Consider the following 19285-nt stretch of genomic DNA (forward strand, 5'->3'; position numbering starts at 1 on the left):
CTAATGCTGCCTTTATGGGAAAGAACACAACCAACAGAAAACCCTGCACTTCTCACTCCTGGCTCACCTGTAATGCCACTCAAGCACTTGTGCATCCCTGTCCCAGTACAGCCCCTGCAGCTCCAACTCACCCTTCCCCAGGAGAGGCTAAAATTGCCTTCAGAGAGGTTCCAGCACAGCCTGGGGACTGACACTGCAAATGTCCACACCAGTTACACCAAGCTGCTGGCTCTGCTGCACAGGTGCCACCCGCAGACCCTTCCTGGAGGCTGCAGGTGACAAGGCAGGGCTCACCTGAAGGTACCTGCCTCCTGCAGAGCACTGAGGTTGGAGGCCTCCCGAAGCACCCAGTTCTTTGGGTGAAGGGAATTTTCTTCTTGCTTCTTCAACAGGCTGGAGAGACGAGCCTTGGTTATCTTCAGGAAAGAGGCTACAAAACAACAGGGAACTTGTGTTTTCTTTTCCATTAGCTTGGACCCAAATATCCCACCAAGCACAGCATTTGACAACTGTTCCAATAATTGGCCAAGTGGGGAAAAACCAGGCAGCACAGCCAGAGAAAAAGCCACCACTATAACAGCAGAAAAGCCCTACACCCACCCACACACTGCAGCAGGGACACATTCTGGGGAGAGCCCCCTTGCCTGCACCCCAGCAAGGAGCTCTGCATCCCCAGTGAGCTGTTTGGGTTGGTTCTGACCTCCCTGCAGCACACACCTTTCAGCTCATCCTCTGTGGAGAAGAGGCCAAGCAGAATCTCAATCCTCCTCCTGCTGCGGCTCAGGTCCTCGTTCTGGTCCCTCAGCATGCCCACAGCACTCTGCACACAGGTCCTCAGCAGCACCGTGGTGTCCAGGATCTCCCCCTGCCCAGGAAAACAGGAGCATTTCCCCAGAGTGACCCTCCTGGCCCCAGCACCCTCCCCTGAAAGGCTCCCAGGCTCCCTCCAAGGGCTGCTGCCTTTCCATCCCTGTTCCCAGCTGCCATTCTCAGCCCTTTGCTGTCAGGAACGTGATGCAGCTTCTGTGCCCCTCTCAAACTGGCCTGTGACACAGCATTAGTGCTGAGCTGAGACTCCTGCAGGGCAAGATTCAGCAGTTTGAGGAAAGAAATGGAAACAATGGATGTGGCCAGGGAAAATGTGCCCTTCCTGGGAAATGCTCCATGTCCCTGGTGCTGGCCATGCCCAGCTGAGGCTGCCAGGAGCACACAGGGCAGTGTGAATGTGGCTGCAGCACTGCCAAGCCCCCAGCCAGCTCCAGCTCAGAGCACACATCTGCAGTGAGGCTCAGGAGCACAGCTCCCACCTCAGGGGAAGGAAGGAAACAGAAACTCTTAGAGCTGATGTTTAAAAATCAGAATAATTAAATGACAAAGGAATTAGAGTCCTTAGAATGGTCGATTTCTTCAGTGATGCTGATTTTGACTGGGCAGTGGGGAGGAGGAACTTGTGTCTGATCAGTAACACTCATGATGCAAATATTGCTGATTGGTGTCAGGTGAAGGGGACACAAAAGGTGGGCTGCACCCATGGATGACAGAGCAGAGAGCCACAGTGACAGCTGAGAGGCAAACAAATGTATTCTGAACTGACCTCCTGGTGCTCTGCTCCTGGCACTGGTGTTCCAACCTCCACCTCCTCCTGCTGAGCTTCTCCACTGGCAGGCAGAGCTGCAGCTAAGGAGGAGAATGTTCATTAGAAAGCAGCAGTGCACTCCTGCATCAGTCAGATCAGAGTTTATTTTAGCAACTGCATCCCAGAGCAGCAGAACATCTGTCAGAGAGCCATTAGCACCTGCATGAGTAGCTGAGAGTCACCTCTCAAACACAGCCACAGCTGCTCGGGCTGTCAGGCCTCATGCAGCAAGAGCTGGAAGAAATGTGACACTGAGCTAATGCCTTAAGCTCTCCCTGACTCCTGTCAGGCAGTGTGGTGAAAGGAAAAGAGAGTAAGAAAAAGCTGAGGGGAAAGAAAGATCCTTGTCAGTCTGTGTCATGCAGCATCTGCTGCCTCCTGTGCTGGGACAGAGCACTCAGGCTGCTGAGCAGTGCAAATGCCACAGTTTTGTCAAAAATAAAAGGGAGAAATAAATACCAAATTAGCTTGCTTGATGGCCTAAAGTTGTAGCAATGAATTAAATACAAGTTGGGAGCCCCCCAAACCCAGGAAAGTCATCAGACAGGCTGTGGCAGGCATCAGCTCCTGCAGCACCAAGCGTGGGGCCACAGCTGCCCCTGTCCCCAGCACACAGCTCACCTCTGGCTGCAGCTGGCTCCTGGGAGAACACCTGGCTGATGGTGAGGTTCTGCAGGGCTGTCAGGTCAGAGATCATGTCCTTGGACCTGCGCAGGTCGTCGATGTGCACCGACTGCCACAGCCCTGCAGGCACAGAGCAACAAGGAATCACTGCCAGCCTTGTTCTTCCAGAGCAGCTCCCCCAGAATCACCTGCCAGCCCCTGGGTTACCTTCACAGTCACCAACTCTCACCTCTTGCTGCAGGAGGGGAGAGCACAATGCCCTCAGACCCTGCTGCTGCACACATCCCTGCCTGACAGTCCCAAGGTTCTGAGGCTCTCAGAAGCCCCCAGACCCAGAGGAACCTTGCTGGATGAACCAGCACCTGCTCCAGAGCCTCTGGAGGACAGCACACCCACAGAGTCACCCTCATGGCTCTGTGCTGCTCTCCATGACTGCAGAGGGAACCAGTCTGCCAGCAGGCAGGGCAAGGTGCTCCCTGCCAGGTACTGCTCCCCTGGGCAGCCCAGTGGGACAGGGAAGCAGCTCTGACAACCCACAGGACACACTGAGCCCAGCTTGTCAGCACTGAGAGGAACAGACTGCCTGAAGGGACAGATGGGCACACCCACCTCCATGGAATCCCACGTAGGAGGTGCCTCCTTTCAGCCGGGAGAGCTTCATGATGAAGTAAACAAAGACAGAGGCCTGCCCCAGGTCCACCTTGTTGATCTCATTGACCACGGTGTACCTGCAGCAGAGGGGAAATGCTGGTGGCACAGCAGGGGCACACAGGGGCCCACGGACACGGGTCCTGTCCCAGGACACACACAGGTGACCCCCACTCCTCCCTGCCAGCTGTGGTGCTGAGCTGCCACCTCCAGCTGTGCCCTGGATGATCCCGTGACCCTCAGCCCTTCAGGAATCCTGCAGCCAGTGCCCAGAATTCACACTTCAAAGGGATTATCTGCTCGTTTCACCCAGCTTAGCTTACTCTGACTTGGGTTATGCATTATTTGAAATACGATCAGTGCAATTGGATTCATTCTGCTACAGAATAAAGGATTGCACATTGCTGAGTGTGAGATCCCCAAAGAGCACCAATAACCAAACACGGGGAGGAGTGGCCAGGCAGAACTGAAGCACTCCACACCCACTCACTTGGCTGAGGCAATGAGCTGGGCATTCTGAGAGCCATCTTCAAAGTCTGTCTGAATAATGAGGACTTTATTTCCTGTAGTGGAATCCAGGAAATCCCTGAAGAGTGAAAAGAGATTTAACAGAAGTCACTGAGTATAAAGATCAAACATTAAAGACCACAGAGCCAGTCACTCCACATTAGCTTTGGCTGCTGCAGGAGGAGAGAGAAAAACCACCAAACCCCATCACATGTGATGGAGCTGACAAGGCTTGTCCCTTATCAGCAGATATCTGGGCAGAGCCAGCCCCGTGCCAGCCCAGCCTCCCTTTTCCATCTGTGCTGCTCTGAGTGCTCTGCCCACACACCCTGCACACAGCTGCCAGCCCATTGCAGGGAAACCCCGGCCCACACTCACCGGATGCCCTTCAGGAAGGAGAACTCGGTGTCAAACTGCTGCAGGAACAGCAGCTGGGGCCTCTGGGCCTTGCCCTGCACCTCCCTCTCCAGGCAGGCAACGTCGGCACTGGTGAGCAGCCGGGAGAAGGTGGTGACCTGGGGAGAGAGGGGCAGCAATGCAGCACCTGTGCTTGCAGGGCTGCTGCAGAGCTGCACTGCACCCCAAAATCAGCATTTATTTGCCAGCACCCAGCTCTGCACACCCAGCACTGCAGCACACACAGGCAGTGCCATGCTACAGGCCTGGCACACGCAGCTGAGAGGCGTCAGGAGGGCTGGCAGCGCCCGGCAGGCTGAAATGCCTGGAGGCTGGCAGCGCCCCGGCAGGGCTCACCTCGGTGAAGGCCGTCTGTGGCCCAGCCCCTGCCCGCACGTGGGCACCCAGGAAGTCGGCGAAGGAGGTGTGGTGCTGCTCCCTGAAGTAGGTGTGTGCCAGGGCGGGCGCCATGAACACCCCCACGGAGTTGCAGAGGCGGATGACGGCGTCGGGGGTGGCACAGTTGAGCAGCGCCAGCCGCGCCCGCTCGGCCACGCGGGGCAGCAGCTCGGCGGGCGCGCAGGCCGGGCGCAGGCGCTGCGTGCCCTGCAGCACCAGCGAGGCGCAGGTGTCGGCGTGGTAGCCCACGAACACGTCCGCGGGGCTGTACTGCTGCTGGCTGATGAAGTGCTCCTCCGTGTTAACGGCCGTGAACTCCTGCACCCAGCGCTCCAGCTCCTGCACGGCCTCCCGCTGCGCCCTGTCCAGCACGGTGCTGATGTCCAGGTAGTGCTTCTCCAGCCGGTTGATCAGCGGGATGGGGAAGTGCCTGTACACCACCTCCTTCTCCTCGATGACGATCAGGCGGAACTCGGGGTGCACCCGGCACTTCACCCGGTGCGTGCCCAGCCCCAGGTCCACGTACTTCTGCCCGGCCAGGTACACGTAGTACTGGTTGAGGGCGTCGTAGAGGCTCTCGTAGAGGTTCTGCAGGTTGAGGAGCACAACCATCTTGCCGGTTTCCATGCACACCTTCACTCGGTTGATGTTCCTGCATATCTGGGTGTATTCTTGGTCCTTAGGAAAACTGGAGCCAAAGATGATTTCTGGCTGCTGGCGGGCGGTGAAAAACGCCTGCTGGAGGATCTGCAGCGCAGCGTAGTTCTCAGTCAACACCAGCAGGTACCTGCAGTCCCCATCCTCAGCACTGCTGTAAATGTTCTGTCGGATCAGCTCTATCCTACTGATATCATGAGCACGTATCTCCCCTTTCTCTAGCAACTTGGAAGTGAATATTTCCAAGGCATTGACGTCATCTTTGCCACCGAAGTTACGAAGAACCACTGCGGCGATGTCCTGAGGTGTGGGCTCGCTTTTGGAGCTCTTGGCTAGGGCAAAAAACATCTTTATGAGGCTGTAGTAGTCACGCAGGCCAAAGAACTCCCTGTCTTGGGCCTTGCAAATGTTTTCATACGCATCTGCAAAGTGATGGAAATACTGCTCGACCTTCTGCAGAGCCCCTCGTGCCGAGCAGCAAATGCCCTTCGCGCTCTCGATGAGCTCCTCTCTGCTGGGGTCACCACGAGACACAAAGATGCCTCGATTCATCTTAGCAGGGTCCAAAGCCCAGTTGGAAATCCCAATGAAGCCAACCTTTTTGTGAGGAAGAGGGACATCATCTATGCAGCCATCCTCCAAAAGTGGATGCAAAGTCTTCAGGGGCATTTTGGGAGAGTCTTCTGCCAGCCCAATCTCATCCAGAACCACCACTGACACATACTCCTCCAAGTTCTTCCCTTCCTGGAATCGAGCACAGTGCTTGAAAGTGCCTATGATGCCCTCTGGAGTGGAGAGGGGGCTGCACTGAAAAGACACGAGATGGATCTGCTTCAGGTCCTTGAACAGATCAGAATGAGCTGCTTGGCCCTGCATAGCATCGGCCACGATGGTTTTTGCCAGGGATTTGGAGCTCCCAGGCTTCCCCACCAGAAAAAGGGGGATTTTCAGCTCAATACAGATGACCATCATGAAGACATTTTCCTTCAAGGCCAGGTTCCTTGCTATGGTATCCCGGAGCGGTACCCCACTCAGGAATAAGTCCTGCATCAGAGTGATTTCTTCCAAAATCTTTTTCTGGGTATCATAAGGCTTTGGGAGGACCTGGCTGATGGCAGTCCTGTATGGTTCCTTCTCTTCCAGGGACGCGTGATAACAGACCCCGACCGCCAGCACCAAGGACCAGATGACACCATTTCTGTCACCGCTGCCCTTGGGGGCTTTCCTCTCAGCCAGGTACTTCTCCAGCTCCCTCAGCAGCATGGGGCTGTGCCTGTAAAACCACTTGAACACCTCCATGCAGCGCTCCACGTCCCGCAGGCTGACGAAGCTGCACTCGTCGTCCCTCTGCCTCATGTACTGCTGGGAGGCAAAGAGCACCTCTGTGACCGTGCTCACGTCGTCCTTGGTCACGAGCAGCAGCTGCTCGGCCACGCGCTGCACGATCTGCTGGATGTACATCTTCTCGGTGCAGTTGTTGAGCTGCCCGAAGTCCCAGACCAGCGGGATCATGCTGGGCGGGAGCGCGTGCACGCGGTACACGAGCTGCCGCAGCGGGATGGAGCCCAGCTTCTCCCGGGTGTCGTCGGCCTTCACCCGGTAGCCCAGCCCAGCCAGCTCCAGGCGCTGGATCATCCTGTCCGTGTGCTTCCGGTAGGGATTGCAGGCTGCGATGATCCTCAGGCCAGAGCCAGGGGCCAGGGGCTGCCCCTGCACCGTGCGGTCACACAGAACCTCCTTGATGCTGCTCACGGCCTCCGTCGTGTTGGCTTCGTCAAAAAAGAGCACGGTGTCCAAGCCGTGCTGCTCCTTGTTGGATATGGCCAGGGCTTCTGCTTCCCTGATCCTGGCGTAGATCATCTCCGCAGTGGTACCTCCGTGAACCTTGACAAGCTTCATGTTCTCCACCTCGACGAAGCTCCTGCGTAACTGGCACAGGAACTTCACCAGCCTGGTTTTCCCACAGCCCGTTTCTCCCATGATGACCACGGGGATGTTGCAGCGGAATCGCATCTCGATGGCCAGGATTTTCAGCATGTTGTCCATGGTGAGCTCGTAGGTCTCATCAGGGTCAAACACCCAGGGGAGCCCCAGCACCATGCAGAGCCTCTCGAGCTTCTCGTTGCGGGGCAGCTGATCGAAGGGCACGTTGAAGGGAACCCTCTGCATTAACAAGCCCTGGTAGAGCTGGGCAGTCATGATGTCCTTCTTGATGACAGTCCCGTTGAGAGGATTGATGGCATCAATGCGATTGCTGGTCTGCTGGAAGTGGAAACCAATGAATGTCATGGACACACGATCCTCATTGAAAAACAGGTAGGGATGAGGCTCTGACTCCCACTTCTTCCTGATGCGGAAAGGAAGCAGATCTTCCTCCGGAACGTTCTCCAGGTGGGAGGATCGTCTTCCCGAGCTCTGGTCGGAAATGCTCAGGGAGGGCGTCGCAAAGTCCCGCGCCATTAGAATCATGAAGCCAACCACAAAGTTCTTGAAGCCATTCAGAGTGTCCCCGACAAAGTCAGGGTTGCAGAAGACAGAGGCCTCGCAGTCCCTCAGCTGCACGTTGAGGAACCAGGTGAAGTTGCGGAGCTCTGCCCAGGAGGGATCCACGACCCCGCAGTGCAGCAGGAAGAGCTGCAGGCATTCTGCAGGGCTGCCTTCCACCGAGAGCGCCTCGTAGCAGAACCTGTCCAGGTTACAGCCCTGGTCAAACCTCTTCAGGTACTGGAAGGGTCTCTGGAAAGCCTCACTGCAAAACTCCTCCTCGTCCATTCCCACATGCCCGGCACGGTTCCCAAGTGTCTCCATTTCTAGCACTTCTTTGGGAGACTTGCATGTTATTTTAGGGAACACATCCAAGAAGTGATACTTCTGGTTCACTGACATCTGGAGAAGAGAAAAAGAAAAGAAAAGGTCATCACAGAGCTGCAGCCTCACTCTTCATCAGCTTAGTTAATCTGTTCTTAACAGTCTCCTTGCCTAAAACCACAGACCTGAGGAACAGGAGCCAGCCTTTTCCCCGTGCATCCCTTCATCCATTTAAAGTGCACCAAGGAATCCTCTTCCCTCCTACATTTTCCTTCCAGGAACATGAGCCTGGCATCACCTCCAGCCCCTTCTCAAGGCTGCTTCAAAGAAAACTAAACCCAAGAAACTGCTGGTATTTATTCCACTTGCTTCTACATTCTGTTCTTACAGAGCCATATAAATATTCCCCTATTTTCAAACATGCAAATTACCATGAGGGAGATTGGATTTTGCATTTTTATGTTTCCTATAAATGTTACAGTGGGAGCAGTGAGGCTTGGACCAACATGCCTTCAGAAATCATCAACCCAATGAAACCAGACAGGCCTAATTTGCTGTCTGGTGTTAGTGACACTTTGTACAACACCAGGGACACCAGTTTGTTATGGAATACAGCACACCTCCAATGAAACAGGGAACTCCTGTGCTGTGTTCACAGTTACAGTCTCTACAGCTCACCACAGCTATGCACAAACACGTGCAAAGGGACTGAGAAATTCCCAGAAAGGAGCATTGCTGGTACGTACAGGTCTGGCTGCTGCCTTTGGCACTGGGGACCCCTCCAGGATTTCAATGATGTACAGGTGACACTTCTGCCTTAGCCACATATTGCCATTATTATCTGTCAGGTACTGCAGAACCAACAGCTTGAAGAGGAACTCTGGAATGCCACGCTGCACCTGTCACAAGGAGAGACAGCAAAGCACTTCTTTATTTATCCATCACAACTTCACAGAATCACAGAACAGCTGAGGGTGGGGAGGCTCTCTGCTCAAAGCAGGCCCAGCTAGAACAGGCTGCCCAGGGCCACATTCAGTCAGGTTTTTAATGTCTCCAAGGTGGAGACTCTACGGTTTCTCTGGGCAACTGCTCCAGAGTTCAATCACCTTGATGGTATTTGTGTTACTTACACAATAATGAGAGAACACATGCTAGGGAAATGGCTGGTTGAGGAACAAGAGCTTTAAAGAAAGCTCCTGCAAGAGTCCACACAGGACCTGCAGGACAAGGCAGCTGTGAGAAGGAGGGATGTACTCACTGAGGAGGTGATATCAAAATGGAATATCATGGGCTTTGTCTGGTGTTCTTTCTTCAGAAAAGGCAGGAGAGATTTTAGCACTTTATCTTCATCCACTTCTGGTTCAATCAGTCTGATGGTTTTCAGAAGTTCTGTGCAGTCAGGCTGCTCTTCTTGCAGTCTCTCATGCAACCTCTTCACATACAGAGATTTCCCTGTTATTAAAAACACCACAAGAATTAAAGCCATCAATATCAGATATATCACATTAAGACCATAATAGACACAAGGAAATAAAATGCTTAAGTACTCTATGCCCTAAAATCTCTGGAGCTTCCTAAAAGGCATTCCAGAATAAAGTCTAAATCTGGTTTGAGCAGCTGGAGCCTGGAATCCAACACATGGCTCTTGTTTATCTAGAAGGTTTATTTTCCTTCCACTGCCTGAGAGAAGCTTTACTCTTTATTAGGACTTGAATCTATTCTATTTTGTGCTTGTTTTTAAGTCAAACCATGGGACAAGGTGACTTCCAGCTTTCACCTCCCTGCACCGACTAGTCTGAATTGTTCTTTTTGACCGAGGCACTTAAATCTTGACACAAAACCTGGCGAGGGCAACCCCACCCTGCTTTTGAGCTCTCAGCAGAGCCCACGCTGCCCCTGCCATCTTACCCATGCCAGCTCTTTTGGAGGACACAATCCCAACACACATGTGCTCCTTGAACACGGCTGCGGCCGAGTCGGAGGGCTGAGGCACTCGGAAGTGGCGCTGCAGGTACTGCTGGATCTCTGCCCGTGACCTCTGGGGAATCATGTGCACCTTGTAGTGGCTGAAGGCAGAGGGCAGGTAGCTGTTCTCCCCCTCGCAGTTGCACAGGATGATGAGCCTGTAGGAGCTGTTGTAGCACTGCAGGTGCTGGAACAGCTCCTCTGCCCTCTTGCTCACGTCGTAGCTCAGCTCATCGGCGTAGAGCATGGTGTAGATCTTGTTCCCCCCCTGGCAGGGGATGAGGCAGCGGCGCAGGAACAGCCCCACCTGCTCCGCGCTGGTCTGGGGTGTGCACAGCAGCACCTCATCAAAGGTGGGCAGGGGCTGCTCGGGGCTGTTCATGTAGATGGCCAGGGCGGAGCTGAGCACCTCGGAGCGAGGGCAGCTGATGAGGTTGGGCTGGCCCACGTAGAGCAGGTCCTGAGGGAAGGCTCTGGTGACACGATCCCTGCCCCTGCTGGCCAGGCTCTTCAGCCACACGCCCAGAGTGTCCATGTCCAGGCAGCTGGGCAGGAAGGAGCCCATGTTGCTCATGTAGCACTCCCAGATGTGCTCCAGCCGCGCGCTCAGGTCCCTCTCCCCATCCAGCAGCACTTGGAAGTCAGAGCCAGCCTGGGCTGAGCTGGGAGGGCCCTGGCTCTCGAGGGCGGTGAGCACATCCTGCTCGGTGCAGTGGGGGTTGAGGAAGGAGAGCATCATGAGGGCAGCCTGGCTGGGGCTGCCCCTGCCCAGCTCTGAGCACAGGAACACCAGCTGCTCCGCGCTGTAGTAGTTCAGGTAGAAATGCTCACAACGCTTGGCGTTCATGAAGCTTTTCCAGCTCTCCAGGAAGCTCTCCATGGTCTTGCAGAGGGCTGGGAGCACAGCTGCCATATCCCCTTGCCCTTCCAGCACTGGGATGGGGCCCAGGGAGAAGTCTATAAAAACACAGGATTCTTTGTGGGGTGAACAATACACCTGGGCAAGCCAGGAGCGGAAAAGCATGTTCCCAGCTGAGTACAGGTCTATAAAGGCCTGGGCAAGTCTCTGGACATTGGAAAAGACCTGTGGGAGGACAGAGGAGAGAGAAACAAGCTGATTTACGAGTTTCAGCCACGAAACCACTGGAAAGACATTCAATGAAGAGAAAGTATTTGGCCCCAAGGTGCGTCAGGCCTTGCACAGCAGCCACAGACTCTCTGTGACTTTTTAACAGCAGCATCCCCAGGAAATCAGGAAGGAACTCCCAGCTTGCTACAAAATGACAGTGATGCTGCCAGCCAGGACAATCCCCAGTGCAGCCAGAGGATAAGGCCACCAACCAGTTCACTGTTCTGTCTCCAGCTTAGGTCCATCTTAGCAAGGAACCAAAGGCAGGAACACTCACGTGCCTGTGACCACCACCCCCAGCAACTCCACTGCCAACCACAGCCCTAAAAGCAGGGAAAGCCCAGCCTGGCCCCAACACCAGCAATCCCTGGGTTTGGAATCTGACCTCAGAGAACCTCTCCACCTCCAGGCCTTGCTCTCCCTTGGCCGACATGAGCATCAGCTTGTTCTGCAGCTCGCGGAGCTCTGCCAGCGAGTACTTCCAGGAGGCCTCGGTGTCCCCCGAGCTGCCCGGGAGGGTGAAGCGCAGGACACTGTCCAAGGAGACCTGCCAGGAGCAGGAAGGAGCTGTCAGCGTGGCTGGGGCAGCAGCCCCCGGGCAGGAGGGGCAGAGGGAGCTGAGTGACCCCAGCCTCACCTTCTGGCCATCAGCTGGGGCCCTCAGCACGTAGACCCCTCTGCTGTTGATGGCAGCTGCCAGGGACAGCGAGGACAGCTCCACGGAGCCATGGCTCTCCTTCACTGTCTTCAGCCACTCCAGGTGCTGGGCCGAGGCACGCTGTGGGGAGAGGAGACACTGCACTGCCCGACTGCTCTGAAATGTCATCTCTGCTCACACCTGACCAGGACAAACAGCTTGGGCTGCCACGAGAGTTTTGTGATGGAGGAGGGAGAAAGGAATGAGTACTGGTCTCAGCCTGCTCCTTCTGCACAGCTCTTCCTTACCCACTCCATGGGAGGCCGAACAGAGCCCACAGTGCTCCAACACCTCTTGCTACAGAGGCAGGCTCTGCTGCAACAGGGTAGGAGGTCCCAGGCATTTGCCTCCCCTCTTCCCCACCAAACTTTCACAAGCCAGGCCACACCACATCACACTGGAAAGCCTCATGGTGCCCTGGAGAAACACCAGCTCCAGCTGCTGCAGGGAACTTTTGTGCCACAGGAATATCAGCTGTTTTTCCTCCCATAACAAGAGTCATAGGTGCCATTTGGCCAGTGCAGCCCAACTTCCAGCCACTCCTGGAAGGCAGAGAGGCAGGAGGATGCAGAGGCCCCGCTCCAGCAGCGCTCACCAGTTTCTCAGGGAGGGTCTCATCGCTGTCCAGGGCTCGCCACAGCTTCTGCAGGCAGCGCATGAAGTCCTCGAAGCCCGAGTCGTGGCGCAGCTCGTAGAGCAGGGAGGAGTAGCCGTGCACAGTGCCGTGGAAACAGGCCACACGGTCCACGTCCATGTCGTTCTCCCCCGCCGAGATGGAGGCCAGGTCAACAAACACCTTCAGCTCGTTGATGTCTGAAACGAGGCACACGGGAGTGAGCAACGTGTGGGGCAGCTCAGACAGCAGCCCTCATCACCACCCTCTACAGGAAATGAAGGGAGAACGCCTTCAACAGCAGCTCCTGGGTAACTGCCCCCTCCCCACCAGCTCTCCCAGGCCATCCATCCATCCATGGACCCCCACATGTCCCCAGCCAGGATGGGAGCAGTGCCTGGGGGTGTGCTCAGGTGAACTGTGCAGGTCAGACAGCTCAGCTGGCACACACACAGCTCCATCCCCTCAAACAACGGGTCTGGACTGAGCAGCAGCAGCTGCTGAAGCCCTCCAGGCCAGCCCAGCTCCCAGCAGGGTGGTCTCTGTGTGCTGCACCAGTGCCTGGGCACGTTTAAAGGGTCCTCATAGCACATTCCACACCAAAACCCAGCAGAGATGGAACTCTCAACACCAGAAGCTGCACAAAGCAGATGGGTCAGGGATTCAGTGTTCCTTCTGCCCCTTCTCGTACTCTGTGATTCCTGGGTGAGCAGCACACACCTTTCAGTGCCTCTCTGACCCAGCAGACAAACTCCTTCTGCTGGGCCAGCTCCCTCAGACAGCCACGGCGGGGCACAGTGATCCCCTGCAGCAGCTTCTTGGCTTGCACGAGCTCAGGGCTGATGGAATCCAGCTTCTGGGTCTTGTAGGATTCAAGCTTTTCTGTCTGGAAAGCAAGTGGTGCAAACACACACTGAGTCTGGAATTGGGAATGCCACTGCTTCTGCAGCAGGGAAAGGAAAGCCCTCTGCAAAGCCACACCCCAACAGAGCAGCATCATCACCTCCCTTTAAGGAATGACTACACAAAGGCACTTGGAACATCTGAATTTTACCTCAAATAAGCATTTTGCTTCAAGGAATGGCTCTTGACAGACTGAGACAGACTTGTGGGAAGGTTCAATTTTAGCCAACACCCTGACAGTACAAAGCCAAGGTCAGGGATACTTACTATATGCAACAAGTTTTCCAGGATACTGAAGTCACCAGAGAGGCCTAAACTCTCTTTGACATGGGCAATGATCTTGGCAGCATCCAAGGTTAAATGCATTTCATGGTACTGCTGGATCTGCTGCACTCGCAGGTCAACCCAGCCTCTGTCCTCTGCAGGCTGAAGGCCACAGATGGTGTTCAGCTCCACCCTGAGATCCTCAGGATGATTTGTGAATTCCTGAAAAGTTCTATCCACAGCAGAAAGCGTGAGACTTCCTGATCTGAGATCATCATACAGCATGGCATAGCTGTCAAAGCAAGGGCGGATCACGCTGTTCAAAACCTCATCAAGGTCCAGCTCAGGAGCAATCTCCTCCTCGTCCTCGTCCTCCTCCTCATCCTCCTCTGGACTGTCACACACATACTCCTCTCCTGCCTTCTGTGCTGCTTCCTCCCAGAACTGCTGGAAGATCAGGCTGTCCTTGAAAGAGTGCATTTTGTGGACAAACTCTTTCAGCTCAGGGCTCAGGCTGTAGAAGGCCTGCAGGGGCCTCCTTCCCAGCAGCACAACTTGATTCAGTCTTTTGAAGCGAAGATCTTTTGAGTGTTGAAATGCCACCTCACCAACATTCACTGTAAACCAGAGACAGGCCAGAGGGAGATCAGCTGGTGCAGGCTGGTTCCAGCTCCCTTCATCCCACCCCTCACGCCACAAAATGCTGCCAGGCAGGTGGACCCCTCCAAGTGTCATTTGATGCACAACCACTCACTTGATCCCCTCAATGCTCTGGTTTTACTTCCCCCACCCCTCCTCACCCTCACTTTGGGGCTTAGAATCAAACCTGCTCCCAAAGCCCAGAGATTTTCAAGGAAAATGCTGTTTTCTAGAGTTGCCACTTCCAGACTGCTCCCCCAGACTCTACCTCTCACAGACTTCTGCACCTTCCTGCACATGCTCAGGAAGGTTCCTACTGCTTTTTCCTCTCTTCTGAGCTGTGTGACTTCTTCATGCCTCAATGCCAGCAGCTCTTTCAGGCTTCTCTGGAGCAGCTCCTTTTCCTCACTCGGTCGTTGCTGGTGCTCTGAAAGAAAACTCACCTGTAGTCACAAAGCAGAGCTTCCCAAGCCCTGCATCCCAACTCAGGCTGGGAACTGCAGAGTCACTAACCCTGCAGTGACAACACAAACTGGAGCTGGGAGCTGCCTGCCCAGGCCAAGGGACAGCACTCCAAACTGCTGCAGCACTTCCTGAGCATTCCCAACCCCTGCAGGCCCTCCTGAGCATCCCCAGCCCCTTCCTGAGCATCCCCAGCCCTTCCTGAGCATCCCAGCCCCTTCCTGAGCATCCCCAGCCCCTTCCTGAGCATCCCCAGCCCCTTCCTGAGCATCCCCAGCCCCTTCCTGAGCATCCCCAGCATCACCACAGTGATGCTCTCAGCCAAGCATGCCCCTTTGAAGCCATCCCTCACTTGTCTCCCAGATGCAGAGGAACTGCTCCTGGTGCTGGAACACCTCCTCCAGGTGTTTCACCAGGATGCAGCCGCTGTGGATGTCGTCGGTGACACTCGTGAGCACAGAGTCTGCGATGGCCATGACATCCTTGGCTTCCTCTGTCAGCTTGTCCAGGAGGTTTCTGTTTGTTCCTGTTCCAGACACAAAGCACGTCATGTTTCCCAAACAACAGGGAGAATCAGGAACTTTTCCATGCCATGGCACAGAGTCCTTCCATTTCCTACTGAACCCTACCCAAGAGCCTGTGGACTCACACCACCCTCCAAGCCCTCATGTCTTTTTGAACAAAGCCAGGATCTCAGGACAGCAATGTGGAAACCTTCCATGGAGAGCCCAGACCCAAACTCTGTGGGGCAAACAAAAGCCACTAGGATCCATTCACTTGGCCAACTCTTTGGGCATTTTTGTGAGCCAATAACTTGTGAGAACTCCTCAGAGAAAGATGTTATGGTCCACAAATCCCGAGGAAGCTGCAGTGGATTAGAAGTGGAATAGTGGCTCCTTCTTCCTTGGCCTTCCCTCTCCAAACCCAAATAGTTCCCTCTCCAAGCTGAATAGTTCAAGCTTTGAGATAGGGATTAAAACAAGAGAAGGACAATTCCTCTCTGCTGCTCTGTGCAGTGGCAGCAGTGGGGCAGAGAAAAGCTTCTCTGGCCTCCTAAAACCCAACTACAGACCTACCATTAAAGCTGAAGGTATGTTTGATGTCAGGCCACGTGAGCAGGTGGTGCAGAATCGTATCAAAATCACCCTCAGACTGCCCAGGCCTGACTGGCCACGACTTGACAATGACAGCAGACACGAGCTGGCTGAACTGGCCCATGTTGTAGGCAGAGATCTGCTCCAGGAGATTGCTCTGCATCTGCCAGGGCACACAGAGAGGGCAGGGGTGGGTCAGACCCTGGGGTCCCGCTGTGTCTGTGCCTGCCAAACCAGCCCTGGGACACAACTGACACCAGAGCTCACAGTGGAAACACATCACAAATATTCCTCACGGACCTCATTTCCTGATTTCTTGTTGATATTTTTGTTGTTGCTTTAACAAACAACCCACAGCAACTCAAGCAACATCCACCTTCCCCTGCCACCACGAGGCACACCCCTGTGCAACAGAATTGCTGGGGAATTTAACTTTTCTGTCTCCTCCCTTCCCCTACCAGGGCACACACCATACCTGGCAAGCTGCAGGCACAGCCTCTACAGCACAGTTGTGGAAGCACCAGCTGATGGAGGGGTCCATCTGTGTGATTTGGAGATGCTGACAGCAATACACCAAGATTTGGTTCACTGGAGGCTCCTGAAGGGCAAAAGAGAGATTTCTCATCAACTCAAAAGCGTTTCTCCTGGCAGCATGAAGCAGTGCTGCTATCAGGACAATAAAAGGAACCTGAACATCAGCCCATTTCTGAGGGCCTGGGAGAGAGATCAAACAAATAAATGCTTGGAAAAGATTTTAATGACTTCCATCTAAAGAGTGTGATTACTTAATATCCACCTCTCCAAGCCAAGCTCACAGCAGAAAATATTTGTTTCCTGCTTTCACTGTGAAAATCAATGGCTTAAGGAAATGTGTAACTGCTGTAGGAAGGAGATGAGGAGATAGACAGTGTCCCTTTGGAGGGGACTAACACAGCTGGGTGTGCATTGGGAGCCTGAACAGCACAAGGAAGGAAAAGAGAGGCACCAACTTGGCTTCTCTGAGCCCCATGGTGTTTACTTTGCACTTGCTGGTTCTTAAACCCACAGAGGTGACAATTGTTCAGAATGTGGATTTCCTCTGAAGCACCAGGACCTGCAGCCAGGCCTCTGACCAAGGTTACAGCGTGGGACATTGTCATGGCCAGAGCCACTCTGCACCTGTCCTGCTCCAAGCTCAGCACAAGCCACTGCATCTGCTCTGGACAGCAGCCAAGGCTGCCTGGAGTCTCCCCTACCTGCTGGATTCTTTTCTTCAGATCTGCAAGTAAAGTGTTCCTCCAGGTCTGGGTGAACTGCTCATCTGGAAAGCTGATAGTCACAAACTTATTCCAAGCCTGCAGGGGACAAGCACACCAAGGCAAAGCACTGAGTGCTGGGATTTCACAGAGAAAGGAAATGAAAAGAACAATGTAGAGATGCCCCACACGCCTCAGACAACCTGCAGCCCTTCCAGATGTTTCCACCCCGAGGAAAAGGAGCACTCCCAGAGCTGCAAAAGGCAGCTTCTAAGCCCAAACAGTGTGTAAGTGTCTCAGCTGCTGAAGGAGAGTTTTGGGTGAGCCACTTCCACCCTGCTGCTGCAAACTGTGCCAGGGAGGGCCGGGAGCAGCAGAGCTCAGGCTGGCAGGGCTGCTCTGAGCTCTGCCTGCTGGAAGGCCTGAGGACAACCAGAGGGACACACTGGGAGCAGGACAACCCAAGGGGCAGCTCCTCACCCCAGCAGGGCCTTCAGGAACACCACGGATGAGCAGAGCTCCAACACTGCCCATCCCCACCCATTCCTTACCCAGCCACAGCTGCAGAGCCCAGCAGAGAGCCCTGAGCAGCAGACTCAAGACCCTGGCTAAGCCACTGCAAAGCCCCTTTGTACTGACATTATCAGAAGGTAACAGACCCGAAGTTCAAAGAACAAAGAGAAGGCCACGTGGTGCAGGTACTCCTTCAGTAACTTCTCCTTTAAAACGTTTCTGAACCAGGCACGAGCTTCCCTCAGAGCTCCACTGAGCAGCTTTGGCACTTCCTGCACAGCATCCCCTGGAACCTGCCCACACAGAGGGGAAGACAACAAAATAAACACAGTTCAAGCAGGACAGCAATGGACAACTGATTTAAATCAGTATTTCTAAAGAGAAGGCCCAAACACACCCAGAACACACGAGGGCCAGCAACAGACCCAGCACTGCTTGAATAAAGAGCAGAGGCTGGGAAAGTGCACTGCTTACAGGCAGGCTGTGCTTAAGCTTGTTCCAGGAAGTAAAGACAACAAATGTTTAAGGGGAAACAAAACCAGCCTTAAAACAAAGCTTATCACATCAAACCTGAGCACCTGACCTTATTTTCAATAAGAACCAAACTCATCAGGTGACTCCACACCTCTGAGATTATCACAGTCTTGCTCAGAGTGTGAATTCTTCAAACTGAGACTGGGTCTGACCTAAAACCAGTGTGTTGTGCCACTCCTGTGACATTTCTGGGTACCTTGCTGGTATCAAGCCAAGAGTTCTTGGTACTCACAGCTGGGGGCTGAAGCTGGGCAACCTTGGCAATCAGGGTGGCAGCAGTGGCCGGGATCAGGAACAAGCTCACAGTCCTGGCAGCCCTGCAGAGCCTCTCGTGCAGCCTGAGGCAGCAGGACAAGCAGCCCTGCCAAGAAGGAGCCCCCAGAGCTCTGCAGGGCAGCAACACAGAGGGACAGTTAATTTTCTGCTCAGAGGAAAAATAAAAAATTAAAAACAAAGTAAAAACCCCACCAAATTCCACACGGTGTGGCAGCTGCCTCCCTCAGCTGCGTTTAAAATTGGGATAGAACTCCAGGATTGTTTTCTCCACAGAGATTTCAAGGCACACAAGCAGGGCCCCAGCCCTGGTGCAGAGGCAGACAATGCTCTCACAGAGATGCACTGCACTTACCTGGCTGGGGGCTCATCCAAGGCACTCAGCACTGTGGTGAGAATCTCCTCTACCTGAGAATGGAAAGACAAAAATATGAAACTGTGGAAGAAATTGTACAGACTGATTTCTGATTAGCTGAGGAAGAAGGAACTCACTATTCTTTTGCATCTTCTCCAACATTTTTATAAACACACTGTAAAATAGCAGAACTTATTTACTGGATGTCAGAGCCAACACCTGGGCAGCTTTTATATGCACAAACCCAAGCTGTCCTTGCAATTTGGAGGTCTCAAATCTATTATTAGTTGCAAGGCCCTACTCCTGCTGTCCTCACATCAACACAAGAGTTTTCACAACAGCAGGAAAATCTCCCAAACCAGCAGCTTCTTGCCCAACCCTACTGTGCAAAAATCAGTTTCAGTAGATGTCTGAGGAGGTCAGGAATGAAATATTTGCCATCGGTAACCAAGAGCAAACGCAGCCAAGAAACCCTCCCCTCATCAATGCCAACACCACTTTTTGCTGCAGACAACCCCAACTCTCCCCCTGAGGAGTGTCTGCCTTCAGAGCAGCTGCTTTTGCTGTCAGCCAGGTTTGAAGCTCTCTGTGCTGTGACCTGCTGCCAGCCCAGTGCCCTCAGGGGTGCCCAAGGACAGCCAGGAGCCCAGTGTGAGCCCTCATCCCAGAGCTGGGCAGAGCTGCCAGATGACAAACCTGAGAGCGGCTCCACAAGAGGTCAACATTCTCCAGCCTGTACAGAACACCCTGAAGGGTAACTAGGAGCTCACTGGAGAAGTCTCTTATGAACTCAGCCAGGCTCTCCAGGGGCAGCACACAGAGCCAGGACTTGACCAGAGTCCCATCAAATTCCATCAGGTGCTTCTTTTCTCTCATTCGTGCCAGCAGGGTCTCTCTGGAGGGAGACAAAACAAAATCTTCAGCATTCCAAGGA

The 19285-nt window shown here is 54.1% G+C and overlaps 1 protein-coding gene across 3 annotated transcripts in view; it reads right to left on the bottom strand.

Moving 5' to 3' along the window:
• The window catches only part of RNF213 (ring finger protein 213), a 45828-nt gene that overhangs the window by 17428 nt on the left and 9115 nt on the right, over positions 1-19285 (bottom strand). For all 3 annotated transcript variants that reach the window (XM_064728252.1, XM_064728251.1, XM_064728253.1), the window contains 25 exons: positions 19048-19246; positions 18352-18404; positions 17956-18109; positions 17336-17482; positions 16677-16775; positions 15917-16039; positions 15424-15604; positions 14700-14873; positions 14154-14312; positions 13250-13863; positions 12800-12965; positions 12062-12279; positions 11407-11547; positions 11155-11316; positions 9584-10724; positions 8934-9127; positions 8422-8574; positions 4169-7753; positions 3794-3930; positions 3399-3494; positions 2870-2988; positions 2258-2380; positions 1595-1677; positions 718-865; positions 295-430 (listed from right to left, as the gene is read on the bottom strand). In XM_064728252.1, coding sequence (XP_064584322.1) covers positions 295-430; positions 718-865; positions 1595-1677; positions 2258-2380; positions 2870-2988; positions 3399-3494; positions 3794-3930; positions 4169-7753; positions 8422-8574; positions 8934-9127; positions 9584-10724; positions 11155-11316; positions 11407-11547; positions 12062-12279; positions 12800-12965; positions 13250-13863; positions 14154-14312; positions 14700-14873; positions 15424-15604; positions 15917-16039; positions 16677-16775; positions 17336-17482; positions 17956-18109; positions 18352-18404; positions 19048-19246 — 8505 coding nt within the window. The remainder of the gene's footprint in view (positions 1-294; positions 431-717; positions 866-1594; positions 1678-2257; positions 2381-2869; positions 2989-3398; positions 3495-3793; positions 3931-4168; positions 7754-8421; positions 8575-8933; positions 9128-9583; positions 10725-11154; positions 11317-11406; positions 11548-12061; positions 12280-12799; positions 12966-13249; positions 13864-14153; positions 14313-14699; positions 14874-15423; positions 15605-15916; positions 16040-16676; positions 16776-17335; positions 17483-17955; positions 18110-18351; positions 18405-19047; positions 19247-19285) is intronic.

The sequence above is a fragment of the Zonotrichia leucophrys genome, chromosome 18, assembly GCF_028769735.1.
Source record: "Zonotrichia leucophrys gambelii isolate GWCS_2022_RI chromosome 18, RI_Zleu_2.0, whole genome shotgun sequence".
Classification (NCBI taxonomy): domain Eukaryota; kingdom Metazoa; phylum Chordata; class Aves; order Passeriformes; family Passerellidae; genus Zonotrichia; species Zonotrichia leucophrys.